Genomic DNA, 17,046 nt, shown 5'->3' with positions numbered 1-17,046 from the left:
AAATTTAGCACTCCCCCATCAGGCTGCTACTAATTTGCCTTCTGACTAGAAGTGAAAGAAAAGAGGGCTGTGCTGGGGGTAATCCTTGACGAGTAGCTGGCCAGAGGAAACCAGTGTTACTGCAACATAACGCAACAGAAGCAGGGTGACACTTGGTGGATGGCTTCTCTGAGAGACGGTTACAGTAAAAATAAAAAATAAATCACTGCTTTCAATCAAGGTCTATGGGAGCATATCCCTTTCTTTCCACTTTGCTTCTAGCCTCGAGCTCCCAAATTTCATCTTGCAACACTTCTTTGTAATAAAGATGTACGCTAGAGAGAAGAACGGAGACGTGGAAGGGGTGCTGTCTGGCTCGAGTGTTGCGCAGTCCTGTCTTGTTCACATACGTGCATCTTCTCGCGTGTAGGCTGGCACCTTCCTCTTCCCCGTCTGCCTTTTTCACCTCGTCCGCTGCTCGGCAGCAAAATGTTCAATGGTGCACACGGGCTTCAGAGCTGAGCGCCCACCCGGCTGTCTGGGAGCCCGCAGCGCACCGAACAGCGGGGCTGCAGGGCGCTCCTTGGCAGCCTGCTAGGCTCCGCGCCTGGGAGGTTGCTGGCATGTGAGAGCTGCATTTTAAGTACCTGCACAGATGGGGTGCTCTCCTGAAATACGCCGTCAAGTCGTGACTGAGGCACGTCAGGTCTGTGCTCCTGCTCGTCCTGCCTGCACACGGCAGCGGTCCGCTCGGCAGCAGCAGGGCGTCACGTCGGGTTGTACAGAAATGCACGGCAAATGGTGGCTCTACCTGTTCCAAATTGGTGTTTGTAAAAGAGCATTAGCTAGCATTTTTTCAAAATCACTTACAAAGAATTTCCCTACTGATTTTTTTCTTAGTATTATTATATATTTTTTAACATGGACATTGATTTGCAAGCCTGGCTCCACAGAATTTTGCAGGCGTTTATCAGCTTGATGGGTCAAGCAAAATGATGCTAAACCTAGCCTGATGTGACCAGAAGCACCGACTGTGTGATTATCTGTGATTAACTGTTGTTACATTGTGTGAGGGGCTCATTACAATTAAATTCTTCCTTGCTGGAGCAGCCTGCGTCATCGCGATTGTCGCTGCGGGAGAGCCGAGCTGTTGCAGCAGTCGGCTGCCGCTCAGCGGGTACCCACCTTTTCCTGGCATCTTTTTTGCCGTGCTTCTTGCTAACGACAGAGAGGCTGCGTGACCCTGTGTATGGTTTATAATGTCTTGTCATGCTTTTAACAACAGAGAAGCAACCTTGTCACCTCGTCCGCTGGCTCAGAAAGTGAAGCACCCAACTGCTGATTCCTAGGGGGCAGAACTTTCCCTGCCGTTTAGTTCATATTTGCCTGCGTAATCCCAGGCCCAGTTTTGCCTGGATGCTTTAGAAAGAAAGGGCTGTAGGTACAAGGCCCCCTCTCCCCACCGAGTCAATCTAAAATCCAGATTTTACCGTTCAAGTCCAAGAAAACTCAGCACTGGCAGATTGCTATTGGTCCCTGCCTGGCAGGGTGTTGATTAATAATTTGAACCTGCAAATCCTCTTTCAACTTATGTGAAATCTAAATTGTCCATCTGAGGCCTGCTTCTTTCAAAACAATTCTACTGTGATTTTCACTGCTAGTATAATTCGTTGTAAAATAGATAACCCTGTCAGTGGAAAAGCTGCGCAGCACACCTGGAAGGCAGCACAGCTGCTGAGCGCCAGCATACAAATGTGGAGAGTGGGCTATAACCACAATTCCAACTGCAGGGAATTCAGTTCAGGTCTGTCCAGGTGTATTTCACAGCCTTTGTGCTATACCACATGTATTTGTCTCTTGGAGATTTTTTAATATTACTTTTTAAGCTGAAATTTCCAGGGTAAAGCACGGGAGATTGGAATCTCAACAGATGAGGAGTCGGGGGACCTGAGACACCTAGAAAACGTCAGCATTAGGACGTGACATTAGATAACGGCGCAGGTACTTGCTGAGCAGAAGCAAGGCGCTGTTTTATCCTGCTCCTTCCACTGGCATTCTCTCGGTAGAGAGGGAGGAGCTGCCTTTTGGGTTAGAACAGTGTATTTTGGTGTGTTATAAATGAAGGGTTTTCCTGCAGGTGGCCTGCAGGCTGGGAGTGAGCTGCTCCTGGTAGGTAGGTGGTTTCTGGGAAGGACAGCACCAAGCCTCGGCAAGGAGGGAACGGTTTGTGAGCTCCTCTTCTGAAAGGCTTTCGCGTTTTACTCCCAGCTATTGTTTCTGTTGTGGCTCCCTTATTTATGGGTGCAGGAAAAGGATGTCATTTTACTCTTGCTTCAGTGCAAATTCATAGTAATTCTATTAAGGAAAGAAGCAAAAAATGGTTTTAAAAACGGTGAGAAAAAAAATCATGGCTGGTGTTTTTTAAAAAAGGACCTTGTTCATCCAGTAATTCAGTATTTCCCCTTCATGTCAATAATAGGAGTTCAGCTCACACTAGCAGCACATTACAAGACAGGCTGTACAACTTAAACACATTGTAAATCCAACTAATATGTTTAAATTGATTTTAGGGGAAAAATATGTTCAAAACTAGCCTTTTACCATATGTTTCAGCTCTCCCAGATACCTTATTTGAACGGTGTTTCAATGTGCTTTACCTATTGTGCTGCAAACTTTTTCAGACTCTGTCAAGTTGTACTAAAGCTTTTAAAATACAGATGGTGGTAAAATCCCCAGTGGAAAACAGACTTCTATTTCAAACTTCAGTTCTGTTTTTTTTTTCCTTCTAGTTCATAGCAGATTTTGACAGATCAGAAGAAATATTCACAGCTTGATGCAGCTGGATTCTTCTTTGGCATGAGCAGAAACATCTGGCCCCAGAACAGTGCATTTTACCAAAGGGCCAAAATGCATGCACATGCATCTGTTGTGCTAATATATTTTCCTGTGAACTCAGATGTTAATTGCTTTGTTTTGCCGAGACAACAGTGTTGGTTCAGTGAATGAGATTGTTTCCTTTAGCCCTCTGTTAATGGCTTCCTTTAGCAGCAATATTGTTTGAAATGGGAAGCTGTCAGGTACATTGTGAACAGCATTAAGGTAAAGTGTTTTGAGCAGGGGTATTTATAGTATGTATGTGCAGTGGTGCCTTGACACGTACTGCTATAAGGAATTTGCATATCGACTGAGACAACTGTTAGCACAAAAGCTCCATGTGAGACCAGTTTCACATCTCGAGCAGACGTTCACTTTTTGTGGTGTAATTTTAGAGGCTTTTTGCCATTCCGACTTCCTACTACCAGTGTCCCCTTGCTGCTCATCCACTGGTAGCAGCAAGGGAACATTAAAGAACCAAATAAGCACTTGATCCAGCTCCACCCGTTGTTCCGCCTTGGTGAATTTGGTTGTTTGGGCTTTTTTCCTTCTCCCACACTTTCTCTTACGGAAGGAGCTGCAGGGCAGGCCAACGAGCCTTTCCCACGCACCGTGAAACGATGCCTCTGTGTTACGTGGGAAGGAGGTAGGGCAGGACCCCAGGCCATCTCTAGCAAGCTTCCTTCACTCCATCATGTCTTTGGGTAATTCCCTGTGTCCCCTGATGACAGCAAGTGTCAGAGAGCTGTTTCGTAGGGCCCTGTGCCTACCCTAGCCGTTGTGCTGCCCTATGAAGAGCTGCTCCCTGCTCCTCAGCTGTGGACGTTAATCCCCAAGTTCGCTGATCATTAGCTAAAATAATTGTCACCCTTTTCGTGTTTATTCGGGGCTGTAAATTACCAAAGGGCTTCACCTTGCTGCTTCGGCTGTAATTATTCTTAGATTTTTGTTTTCTTCAGGATGTTGGGCAGCAAACAGGACGTCTCATGGGCATTGGGAGGAAATTGCTTCTGTTTCTCTGTGGAGCCGGCTGTGCTGCTCTGGTAGCTGTCACGGTGTTTCCTCAAATCACAAAACTTGCCGTGGTGATGGTGTAGGACCTCACGGCCCTACAGAAAGTTTCCTTGACAACTCTAACGTCTTGGCCGATCGCAGTGGGCGATCCTAACAGGTGGATTGCTTCTGCTTCAAGTGCACGGCCAGGGCCCTGCTGTCCCCACCTCTGTGCTGGGGGCCTGATGAAGGCTCCGGTGCTTGCTGGGCTTTGCTGAAGCAGCCGTGGTTTCTCAGGTAGCTTTGCACTGCCTGACGAGGGACAGTTGGCTGTGAGATGAAGAGCTCTGCCAGGTCAAGGACAAGTCCCAGGAGGTCTGGAGAGCAGAGGTTGGTAGGGTACAAATTAGCAGTAAAAGCAAATCATGGGTCTGACTAGAATAAGGCAGCTGAAATTAAAAGAAAAATATATGTTCTTTGCTAAGGCCAAGTTACAGCACAGCTTGTGCCAACCATCCCTCGGTTCCCTCTGCATCCGAGGGGTGCTCCTCTTGAGTTAAGGCCAGCATTTCCTCCAGCTGCTGCTACGTGGGAGCTGCGCTCCTGCCTTCTGCGGGGTCTCCAGACGTAACAGGGGGAAGAAAGATCATTTCAGGGACCTGACTGCGGGCTGAGAACATGCAGTGTTAGGCCTGGTCCTGCAACATGAAAGACGTCTGCTGGCACTTCAACCGTGCCACTGCAGTTTGGTGTTGTGCTGGTGGTGGGCAAAGCGATGGGCAGGGTCTCTGCTGCCTCCCCCCTCGGCTGTGCTCGTCCCCTGCCTGGCTGCAGGAGCCTGGGCTGTGACAGTGCCGAGGGCCGGCTGTGGGCTGTGGCTGCTCGGTGCTGTGATCTTTGACAGCAGCAATGGGAGATTCATTGCTCCCTGGGCAGCCTTTGTATTTGTTTACTTTTGTTTCTTCTCTTTTTTTTTCTTTTTTTTTTTTTTTTCCCTAGAGCTTATTAGTTGCATGTGTGGCTTTATCTGGAAAAAGTCCTTGCAACTTATGCATGCCTACAGTAGCATATGTTTTGTATATTGGGTTTATAGGGATGGTACTGATTCCTGAATTAATTTGAACAGCAAATTGTTGTTGTATCTGCAGACAGTATGTCTTTTCTTTTTTTAACGTGTGTTATATGACACACATCTGGTGGTGTTTTAATTGCGCTATTGTGGTGCCTTGGAGTCCTAGCAGTGAATGTGAAACCCTCCTGCACTAAGCAGGGTTTTTCACGTGGGACGCTGGAAGGGTTTGAGTGAATCCCTGGGAGAGAACAGGGATGGTTGTGTCCCCGCCTTGAGCTATGGAAAAGAGCTCCAGTGTTTGCAGGCTGCCATGAAAAATCCTCCTGCACCACCAGGGCGAACACTTCAGCTCCCCGCTCTTAAGCAGGGGCATCACACCGAGTGCCCGTTGGCAGCTTTTGCTGTTCGCCCCAGCCATTGGGTAGGTCGCTGGGCTCCAGACAAGCAGGACTCAGAGCAGCTCAGGCCAGTTGTAGGTCAGGCTGTAGTTGCTGCAAGTGGTCAGTGCAGAAAAGCTCAGTTCCCTTTGGTGCCTTCGCTCCTCGTAGCGTAGTGCAGCTTCGCTTCTGGAGGTGCTCTTTGTAATGAGGTGCGTCTTTCAAGGGATCCAGGCTGCTGCCTAAAACTGCCTTATTTACTTTCAAGCAAATATGTTTGGCATCTGAATTTTATCAGCACCGGCTTTGATATTTTTCCCAGATATTGATGAAACTATTGAAGAACTGCAAGCCTTGTTTAAATCATTTTGACATCGATAATAAACATTGATGATTGTTTATTGACACAATGTTCTGAGAACTCAGCCGATATGTTCCCCACTTAATATATGCTTTCTTGATATTTATGCCATGTTAATTTTATCAGAATATTTTCCAGTATGAGTGCATCAAGAATTATAAATATATAATTTTTTTTCTCGTTCCTTTTTCAACCAAACTTACCAAAGAAATGAAACTGGATTCATTCAAAAAGATTTTGCTTCAGAAAGCCTTGTTGTCTGAAATAAGACTTAACTCAGTCAATGGAAACAAGGATTGTTTTTCTTCTGCTGTTCAAGCCTGGCATCAGGGTGATGTGCCCACAGCTGCCCAGACAATCCCAATTGCTTTTTTGCAGTGTATCCCCAGCACTTTCTTCTTTTCAAGCTATTCCTACATCGATTAAAACATATTAAAACATCTATTAAAACATCCACGTGCATGTGGTCTCCCATTCTTCTGGGGCTTGTGCACCAGGTCTGCACATCATTTTTAAAAAGTTTGTTCTTAGCAAATGCTGCTTAATATCTTTCTTTTGGTACCAGAAGCCTGGGGAGAGAGTCTCTTTTCTTTCCAAGAACAAAGCGTAACTGCGTTGAATGTTTTTGCCTATCTGACACTCATTAGTAATGTGTTCACCTTTGGGGGATTTACTCCTAGTAAAATGGTCTTTGAAGGTTATCATCATCCTTTGTCTTTGATTCAGACCTTTTACTTTTAATGGGTAGTATTACTAGCAGAGAAATACTGTGATACACAGAGATTTTTTTCTTGGTTGAATTTCCTAACATATTTTGAAACATCTCCTGCAGCTTTGGACAATTTAATATGTATATTAAATGTACTTCTGCTTTGAACATCACAGCTGTTGATATTAGCCTTTAATAGATGGTATCTGTATGCATAGATGGCAGCAATGCTGAAGCTGTCAATTCTGATTGCCTCCTACATGGTGTTTAAAAGCATTGTGTAAACTCAGCCTAATTTAGTCCATTGGCTCCAGCTGAACACAGCGCTCTCCTTGCGAGCTTGATGCTCAGTCGGTCGTACCTCACTCCTGCTCAGAGCTGCTTCCCTTCCAGGGTTCCTCCCAACACGGTCAGCTTGCCCTAGTGCTGATAATACCTCATGCATTCGTTGTATGAGCCCAGAGCTGATCTTTAGTGTATCCCTTTCTTTACATCACCAAAAGAAAATGTGCAAAATCAACTTCTCATTGCATGTATGTTGGATGGCGAATTATAACCGAGAATCACAGGTCCGAATCACCTTAATGTGCAACCTGAAGCTACAAATCTTATTTAGTAACTTGCTCAGAGGCTTTCAGCTCTCTCACAGGGTATTTATTGGATGCTATGCCTTTAGACCTGTAGCTAAATTAAAGCGTAGCTAGGGTACCCGCTGGCTTAGCGTTATGACTGATGCAGTAATTATTAAGTGCTGTATTTTCCGTGATGGTGATTATGCGTCGCCATTGTCCAGCTATAGCTTTATTGTCATCTCCCAGTTTTACAGGCTGTATCTCCTTAGTCACGACGTGATGGGTCCTTTTTGTACCTATAGGTGCCTTCATTTCCTTGCACACCCACCCAAAGGTGCCCCAGCGGGCTCATTTGTTTCCTCAGTTTTCTTTGCCGAGGATGTGCAAGTAGTCCGGACTTTTTCTTGCAGCTGCTCACAGCTTGCCGTTGATGGATCACCACTTTCGGGGTGGGTGCTGGTCTGTGATGGGTCGGGGGGGCGTTGTGCTGTATCCCACGTGTGCCAGCCCGTCACCCTGTCACCACCTCCGGTGCCGAGTGTGCCCCGCGGGGAGGACGGGCTGCGGCGTTGCGGCAGGGAGCGCCGCGCTGCGCCCTCGCTAGCTGTAACCTCAGCAGGTCTGCGCTGCCACAGCTTATCACTGACGTATGTCAAACCCAGCTTTTCCCAGCTGTCTCCTACCATCTGCCAAGTACGGCTGGGGGCACAGTGTGCGGTTTGCTATGCAGGCCCGATGGCAGCTGGAAAATCGAGCGGTTTTGCCCGCCTAAGCACCAGCTCTTCTCCAAAATAAGCATTAGCTGTTGCATCGCAGCGAGCCTGGTGCTCCCAGGAGCGAAGCGGTGCCGGCCCTGCTCCGCAGCCCAGGCCGCCTGCTGGCCCGGACACCGTGCAGAATGCCTGCAGCTGGCCCAGGGCCTCGCCCAGGCTGCAGGAATGCTGACCCCGCTGCTCCTCGCGGCCCCTGGGTGCAGGGCACTGGTGCAGAAGGCCCCTCCTGTCCCCGAGGGCACTGTCCTGTCCCCACTCTTTGGTCACAGCTCTCAAAAATGGTGACGCCATGCAGGGTTTCTGTCCGGTTAGGTGCTTAGGAAGGCAAAGTGTAAAAACAAGTGTTAAGATGCAAAGTTGGGTTATTAATGAGTAGCTAACATTACTCGAGGAACTGAGAAACCAGCAACAGCTTTAGAGTATTTGGACTTTCTACTAACACTGCTGTTTGTTACAGTAAGTTGTTACTCGCCCTGCTGCAGCAGCTGACTGACAACCTCTAGGCAGAAATCCTTTGCTAACATGAAGTCACACTCCTGGCATCCCAGAGAGAGTGGCGAAAATTAACCAGCGGGTTACAGCCTGGTAAACAGCAATACAAGATGCCTCAGTAACTCACCCAGAGAAAAGAGGTAAGCCAGAATCAGAAAGCAGTGGTTTGCATACTAGTCAAATGGCTAAACTCTGAGCTGCTAAGAATCGAGTAACTTTCTGAATGGCTGTAAAAATAAAATTTCTTAAAAAGGATACATTTCCTTCTGTGCCATAACCTAGCAACTTGCTTTGTTTTGCTCTTTAGCACAGTAAGTAAAAATGGACACATCATGCTTACAATGAGTTATAGCTGAGATAGCTGATCACAACATCCGCAGCAGCACCACCCAATTAGAAAAACGACTCTAATCTAACCTGATGTTACTGTCATTTTTTAAAATGAGTCCTACTTCAATCATAAAATCCTCGGACCATAACATTGCTTTCTACACCATATGTCCTTATTTAGAGGAAAAAAAATGATTGCACCCTTAATTCAAAGGGAACGTTTCCCTCTGAGCCAGAACTCAATAAAATGTATCAAAAAAATTGTGGAAAAGGGCAACCAAAGAAAATCAAATTGCAGCGTGTGAAACGATTTAAGGAGGGACCTGGGGAATACATAATCTCCAAACTGCCAAGTTAGAGCAAGTATAAAATATACAAACAAGCCTGATATTTTTCCCAGTTGATCTCATTACGAGGTATGCTTGGGATAGATAAATTTTGTTAGAATGCATTAAGGCTGGATTTTCAAGGAAACAAGTCAGAAGTAATGTGTTTAGCTGATTCCACCTTGTTTTGATACATGGGTCTTTTCAGGTTTAAAGAAGTACATTTTTAAAGCCAAATGGTTTGTTTTGTTTCCAGCATTAAAACCAGAGGCAACTTGGTGACTGTTTTTTTTCCCTTCTGGAAAACAGACGTTTATAATTTCAGCATGCTCTTTAATCACTGGGGTAGAGTGCTGGGCAGTATGTTTCACTGCCACTTACTGTTGCCTGCTTAAAATACATTGAACTAGCCTTGAGTGCAATCCCTTAACAGACTGTTTCGTCCACAAATAGTACTTTTTCCAAGTCTCCAATACATCTTAATTTAATTGTCCATTCGTATTTATTAAGGCAGTTTACTGTCTCCTGCTGCAGAAGGCTGCTACTGCTGATAGTCCAAGAGAAATGCAAGCTTATCTGGGAGCTGATAATGAAATGCAAGCATATGTTGGCAAAAAAGTCTTCCCAAAATATTGGTTAAGCATCGTTTTCTTGTTTGTTGGGAAGGGGACAGGCCATACAATTTCCTTTGATACGCTTTTGGAACAGTTGCTCGTAGCAGTTCTTGTAGCCGTGGGGAATCCGAATCTTTGTTAGTGAGAAACGTTATCTGCAGAAGTTTTCTTCCTTAGGCTGACCCTACAGAAAGTCAGAAATGGTCCTTTGGCAGCGTGGATGATGGTCATTCTGCGCTGATGTAAGCTGGCATTCAGCAGCATGCGGTGAGAGATGAGCGCGACAGGGGGGACTCATCCCCGCCTCTGATCAGAAAACTTGGCCCTGAACCCTGCCACTTGGACGCCCCTCGGCTGTACCTTACCTCCACGCAACCTGTGCCAAACTAGATTAACCATGAAGTCAGTAAAATCTGAAGGCTGTGTCTGGTCTGTCCTTTCTCTCAACAGAAAGGAAAGTTGATCTTCCAAAGCTCTTATCGGAATTAAACTTTTTTCTCGAGCACTTAATGCATTCCTGGAGGGCCACGCCTGGGCTCCGTGCTGCAGGACCTCTTTGCCCCCTCCTGCCCTGGAAGGGGGACGTTTGTTCCCCAGGTGTAGCACGGAGGTGGTGGCTGCCATCCCTGCTGCTGGCGGAGGTGGGAGGATTAATGGATTAATAGCCCCACCGGAGGCACCAGAACAGGCGTCTCCGAGATGAATATTTTAATTATGCCTCTCCCCGAGGGCGTTGCTTCCTGTTGTTGCCTTCAGAACAGCGCAGAAATGGGTTGCTGGGAATTCTTCTTCCTCCTGTGTGTGTCTGCAAGACCCATTTTGTAAAGAGCAGACGCAGACCCAGGCAGGGGGAGAGGTTTAAAATCAGCCTGCTGTGGCTTTAAGAGAGAGGAAAAACTGTTAAGGAAGGAAAATAAAAATCCCACAGCCTGTTGTAGCAGCTGTAGCTTCAGATCGTGTGGAAAATGAAGGCAGATGATTCAATTTGGCCTGTGCCCCGAGTACATTTCCAAATGCTTCTGTGTGTGCGCAAGATAATGAACAAATATATTGAGATGGCACAAGATCAGTCCGAGCTTGCCGCTGTGCAAGCCGTGGAGCTCCCAGTAGGAGCGAACTAGCTGCGCTGGGTTAATGGGGGTGAGGGTCGGGGAGCCCAGCACCTTTCAGAACAACTTAAGAAAAGAATTTGTCTCCTTTTGCCCCAGGCTCCCCGTGGCACTCAAACGGAGCTTGTGATAAATCGAAGTGTATTTATTAATAATGAGCGGGGGCAGCACGCTCGTGATTCAAAAATAGGTGCACCAAATAAAAACCTGCTTTCCTCTGACATTGGGAAGGCGTAAGGAAATGGGGAATGGACTGATCTGCTATGATTAAAAAGCTGGGGCTGAGAACAGGCACAGTGATAATGAAAAAGCCCTTTTTAGGGAGGCGAGACCCTGTTCTGCCCATTCATATATTCCTCCATCTACGCCCCATGAGAAGTAATAGGGAGGGGAGAGGTTTGGTGGGAGGAATGAGAAGGCAGCAGCAGGGCAGGATAGCAGGGCTGGACTTTAATGAGAGCGGAGTTATTGCTGGAATGAGTTATGATATTTAATCATGCTACATGATGTCCAACAGCGCAGGGTTCATAATTCTTGGCTCTGAATATGGCTTGGGCCTGTCCGCGAGCACCTGCAGCATGCAAATGGCTTGTGGCCTCGCAGAGCCTCCTGTACCTTGCGCCCTCGCTCCTGCCAAGCCAGCCCGGTCTGCAGTGCTGGCTGGCTCCCGCTGGGGTGAAAACAGGGTATTTTGTGCTCCAAAAGACAAATCTGTGATTTCTGGTAAAAACTGAGCCTCAGCTATTGCAGATAGCTGGGATTGCCTACTGCCAGCTTTTCTCTGCGGTGTGTTGCCTTGTAGGGCGTTATTTATCATGCAGAAGGCTCTCTCTGTTCTTCAAACAGCCCTGGGTTTAAATAATGCTTTTAGTGCATCCTGTTAACTTCAGTGCTCAGAGGCTCTGGCTAAGTAAATGCTCAATCACCTATTTAAAGGTTTTGCTGAATACGTACTGACGTGAATGTCTTGCTGACTTAGGACTTGGATAAGGACAGGGTTTGGCCTTTGGAAGAGAGGAATTATCCAATAACTTCATTCTTCCCTGTGTTCCTTTTTATTTTTAGGTTGGAGATGAGGAAGAACTTCTTTACGAAAAGGGTTGTTAGTCACTGGGATGGGCTGCCCAGGGAAGTGGATGAGTCACCATCCCTGGAGGTCTTGAAAAGACCTTTAGATGTAGAGCTCGGTGATGTGGTGTAGTGGGGGACTTGTTAGCATTAGGTCGGAGGTTGGACTTGGTGATCTGGGAGGTCTCTTCCAACCTAGATGATTCTGTGGTTTGTTCCAGCTTAGCAGTCCTGAAGAAATGTAGTCACCCTACATTTAAGAAAAGGTTCCCTTCCACCCCCAGGTCTCAGGAGTTGAGGCTGGAGAGCACCTTTTAAAGACCCCTGTCAAGCTTTGGGTGTTGGCGTTATTTGGAGCCTTTTTGCTTCTCAGATGACTCCCAAAACATTATGAGCAGATCTAGAGGCTATGCGATCAAATAAACTCAAGTTTCAAATTTGGCCCACGTATGCTTCTACCTGCTGCTCCCTTAGCGTCTGTTTGGGCTCAGTTACACTGGCTGGAAAGGGCCATCTGGCAGGGCCTAGGAGGGATGCTCGCTGCCACCCAGATAGGACGTAGCGGTATGCTGTCTAGGTGCTCTCAGGTCGGCAACATCAGCAAGCTGCAGAGGGGTCTTCCCTTGGTGTGTGTTAGCAGTTGTAGTCCTTTTCTGTAATGAGCTATTTTCGGACTGCCCTCTCCTTCTCAAGTGTACATTGAGGTTATTTGGCTCTCATCCTTAAAATACTTAATAACAGTGGCAGATGTTGCTCAGATGTCTGCATGAGCCTCTGGCAACATGTTGTATGAGAAGGTGCAACGTGTTTTTCCTGTGCATTCATGATGATGCTTGCTGGGGGCTGTGCCATGGGTCTGTACTGTGGTGAGGTGCCCGGGATCCCCCAAGGGGTCCTGCAGCGGGACTGGGGCTGGAGCCCAGCTCACCTCTGCCCGCAGAGCTTGTGCAGCCTGCCATGGTGCAGGGCCATGCATCCACCTCCTTTTTCGGAGGGAGGACAATTTGGCTTTATAGTAAAGCTCAGTCAGAGTACAGCTGGGAGGAATTTCTGTAACTCAGGCAAAACCACCCAGAGCAAATGACTGGAAGCCAAGCAGCCAAGCTAGAAGCAACACTGGGAAAGAAGCTTCTGACCAGCTTGCTGTGATACCCCAGTACGCAGAGAGTGGCCATGAAACCAATGCATCCATTTAGCAGAACAACTTGTCCTCCTAGTTGGGTCCTGCATGTGGCTCATTAGGGTAATTACTGATGAATTAAGGCAGCTTGGCTCAGCACTCGGGCTGCGGGTGTGCAGGCTCCCCTGCTGGCAGGCAGCAGGTGTAAATGAACAAGATCTGTCAAAAAGGCTGATGACCCTCTTAATTCACAGCAGCAAACTGGGGACAGAGGTAGTGCAGCAAGTTTAATAATTGATATTTACTTGGAAAGGTTAATGGCAGCAGTGATGCTTCTAATTTGCTTGCCCGTGCAAGACCTTGTCAGGTCAAATTGTCTCAATTTGTTACCATGTGTGTAGGTGTAGTTTTCCTTTAATGAAATTTGGAGAAAAGAAACAGGTGGTGTTGGGAGCATACTGTAACTTAAGAAAAACAGCAAAAGATTGGAGTTTGGGAACAGGTTGGATAAGTCTGTGTGAACTTTAAACAGCTGACAACTTAGTCCTTTGGAATAATTCTGGTGAGCGTTTGTGATCAGGAAAATTTAAGGATTTGGAATGGTGTAATTTATTTTTCCTTTAATTTGCCTCTGTCTTGTTGTTTATGTCAAAAGTGTAATAATTTTGACAGGCTTTAATGTGCTGCTAGGTGGAAGCAGTAGAGTTATGGATCAGAAAGCCAGGGAATTTAGCAGGTATTTCTGTACCATATTTAAGGAAATTGTAATTCTGTTCAGTAATAGTTAAATATTTTCCATTTCAGGGAAAAACAGACTGCCTGATGGATGCTCTGAAATTGGCAGGTTAGATGTTTTAAATCCAAGAGTTTCAGAAGAGCTGGCTAATGACTGGGAACCAGTAGAGTTGGGATTTGAGCAAGTGTAGGAAGACACAGATGACTGAAGAAAGCTGGTGTGCCAGTGTTTTTGAAAGGCTGTAATTAATTGGGTATTGCCATTTACCCTATTGGCTTGGCATGAATCCTAGGCAAGATAATGGGATAACTGAAATCATAATTGCTTAATAAAGACCTAAAAGAGAATAAAATAAGTGAATGTCAATCATTTTAGATATTTTGAAAAATAAATCATTTCAAATTTACTTAATTATATGTGGGATTTAAAATGTGATTGATAGTGGCCACAGTATTGATGCAATATAGTTAGATTTCTGTGCTCGATGTTGTTGGCCTTTTTATTAAGGAAACAGAACAACGTGGATTCAACATGATGGACTCAAGTGCGTTATTTCCTGCCTTATCACAAGATGCTGATAGTTGCAAATGCAGACTTGTTGTTGGTTGGAAATGCTTCTAGCAGATCCCAGCAGTAATTACCTCTTCTTGTTGTGTTGTTTCAATGTTTTGATGAGAAAAGATGTAGAATCACTCTTGATGTAAGTTTGCAAGTGGGCAGCGTGTTGGAAGGGTATTTTGGTGAATAAGATGGGCCACTGATGCTGGGAACAGCAGTTGTGTGACAGGGTGGCCACAAGCAAATCTGTAGTTCCAACACTTGATGTAGCTGAGTCTGAAAGTCCTGTCCTCAGGAAGAAAGTGTATTGATGGGGTGCATTGTGGCAGAAAGACATGCGGAGTAAGGGCTGAAACAGAAATGTGTTGTCGCCTGAACGTATGTGTGAGACTGCCTCTGTCTTTTCATATACAGGCCTATGCCCGGCGTGTACTGCACACTAGATGGGTACTGGAGCTCATTCTGCACATAGTATCCTGAAAGTTGTATTAAAATATTCATAGTAATAGAGGCGCTTAGCTGGCAGCGATACCTGATGTTTGTGGGAGCGCAGAGATCAGCGTGGTCTCGGTGCCAGCACTGTGCCCATGCCCTGCCAAACTCAGCACAGCCGCTTGGACACATGGGGTTTGCCAGAGCCCCGCAAGCAAACGCTTCTAGCTCTGGAGTTGGAGACTGTACTGAAATAGGACGGGAAGAAACAAGGGGATTTTATTGCCATTAAAAGTACCAATTTGTACAAGCCGACATTTTAAATAGTGTAATTTAAATGGAACCAAACTGATATGAATAGAACCTATTAATAAATTAAACACTTCTTTCCACCCAATATTTCACAAGGGAATTAACAGAATAATTTGTTAGTAAATGAGCCCAGGAATGAAGCTGTGAATGACATATCTATCCTATCCTTCTCCTCCCCTGGTAACACGCTTTGCAGATGTAAGTGGAAAGTTGTGTGATTTCAAACATTGTTGCTTCCCACTTAGTATCCTATGTACAAATGCAACAAAAACTTCAGGAGGGATGATTTAGTGGTTAGAGAACCAGCCTTGGCTGTAAGATGTAATCATGCTGTGCTTCGAGTGCCCATGAGCAAGGTGCTTCAGGCCCTTCCCTCGGTGTTTGGGCACCAGCCTCTCAGCGTGGCGGCTGGGGCTGGTCCTGAGGCATGTCTGGGTCCCTTCAAGGGTCCAGACCTCAGCCTGCAACTTAGAAGAGGTGAAAAACCTCCTGGTGGAAGGGGAACGGTGAGTGCCAGGTGCCAGAGTTAGGCTTTCCAGGGACGCCCTAAACGTGAGGGCAGAGCCATGGCTGCTGCAGCGCAATGGCTGTATCTGACTGGAGCCCCTTGAGGAAATCCCGTTGTGGCCTAAACACTTGAAGGCTGCCTAAGTCAGCCGTGGTCCAGCACTGAGTGCTCAAACTCTGTTGAGGTTTGCTGGTAGCAAAAAGTGCCGGGGGTTTGTCTGCCTGCCCCCCTCACTGCGTCAGGCCCTGGGCCTGTGGCACGGCCTGAGCTGCCTCCAGGAGCGCTAAAAGTGCCCCTTCCTCACATGTTTATGAGAGGGAGTACGGGGTCAAGCCCTACTTCAGAGAAGCCCCATGAGTTCAAAAGCATCCTCGTACATGGTGCTGTGGGCATAGGAGTGAGTAAAACGTTGGATTAACCACTGTTGGCGACCACGGGAACAGGTGGCAGTGCTTGAAAATCTCCTTTTTCCCCCTCCTTCTTCTCCCTCTAGATGAAGGTCCCTACAAGCAGAAGTGGCAGAAATAGCGAGGAGGACAGCATCAGGGAGGCCACAAGCTCTCAGCGGAGCAGCTCAAGGGACCGTCTCAGTGATGTAAGTACCATTCAGGAGAAAGCATCGCTTCATTGCAGCAATTCCCGCTGCTGACATGGCTTTTCATAAATCTTGCTGAACAAATGTTGGCATCCAGAGGTCACTGTGTAATAACTTTTTTTTATGTCATGATTGAGTGTTATGGCATAAGTGGTTGAGCTGCCTCGCAAACACTATAATCATGGTGCAAATAATATGATAAGCGAAAGATCAGAGATGGGAAAACAAAATGGAATTGTTATTCCTCAGGGAAAAACGGCTTGATGTTTTGTTTTCTTTTTGCAAAGAAGTTGTGTTAAAAAGCTTTTTACAGTATTTTTGGTTTTAGCTACTGCACGTAATTACGTAGTTTGGGTGCAAAGTCAGTTCATCTAATTTTATGCTTCCTGCCTCCAAGTTATGAAAGGTTTTGGGGGAGAGCTGTCTTTCTCTCAGGAAATTTGATGGTATGTTGAGTGAAATGTTATGATAAAACAAAAGCAAATGGTGCCTTCGTGTGTAAACACACAAATGGGCTTTTGAGTCACCAAGAAATCAATGGCAGTGCTGGGATAATTTTATATGAAGGCTTTTTGTGTTAGCAATTAGCATTTCGCCTTCATTAAAACATGATTTTTTACTAATTAGGACCTTTCCCGTTAGGAGAGATTTAAATGAAGAACAATAATCAAACGCTGGCACGAGCATGTCTGAAATATTAAATTTGCCATTTCAATGGCAAGCCACAGAAATCCCAGAGCGAGTGGTTTTCATGTTGAGTTCTATTAATGTAAAATATGCTTCATAACTAAAACCTGTCACAGAAAACGGCTCACACCAGCTAAATTCAATTGGACAGTTAATTTAGCTTTAAAATTGAAAACACTACCTCCGCTTCAGGATGCAAAAGGAAGAGGGGGGGAAAGCCTTTGATAAGTATAATGTATTTGCTATTAAGGCTTTCAGAGCCCATTCTACAGGAGGAGAAGGGAGAAAAAGGGGAAAAAATGGCTCCCACAAATGTGTTTAAAAGCTGAAAGTATTTATTAAAAATGTCAGCAGAAAAGTGCTTTTGGCAGATTAAAGCGGGATTCAGCTTGACAGCTCTGACAGGGAAATGTGACGGGGGAAAATTCTCTCTACATGTTTGGAGTGCG

General features: G+C 46.0%; 1 protein-coding gene across 21 annotated transcripts in view; it reads left to right on the top strand.

Annotated features, from left to right (window-relative positions):
• The window catches only part of FBRSL1 (fibrosin like 1), a 514,295-nt gene that overhangs the window by 208,068 nt on the left and 289,181 nt on the right, over window positions 1-17,046 (top strand). For 16 of the 21 annotated variants that reach the window (XM_035340835.1, XM_035340831.1, XM_035340848.1 and 13 more), the window contains exon 3: window positions 15,809-15,910. The exons of 4 other annotated variants lie outside the window; for them this stretch is intronic. In XM_035340835.1, coding sequence (XP_035196726.1) covers window positions 15,809-15,910 — 102 coding nt within the window. Of the gene's footprint in view, window positions 1-13,215; window positions 13,332-15,808; window positions 15,911-17,046 lie in introns of those variants that run through there. One more of the 21 variants, XM_035340847.1, reaches the window with a different exon arrangement.

The sequence above is a fragment of the Oxyura jamaicensis genome, chromosome 15 (assembly GCF_011077185.1).
Source record: "Oxyura jamaicensis isolate SHBP4307 breed ruddy duck chromosome 15, BPBGC_Ojam_1.0, whole genome shotgun sequence".
In the NCBI taxonomy this organism is placed as follows: Eukaryota; Metazoa; Chordata; class Aves; order Anseriformes; family Anatidae; genus Oxyura; species Oxyura jamaicensis.
Note: the sequence above shows the minus strand (reverse complement) of the source record. Positions and strands in the feature narration are given on the sequence as shown.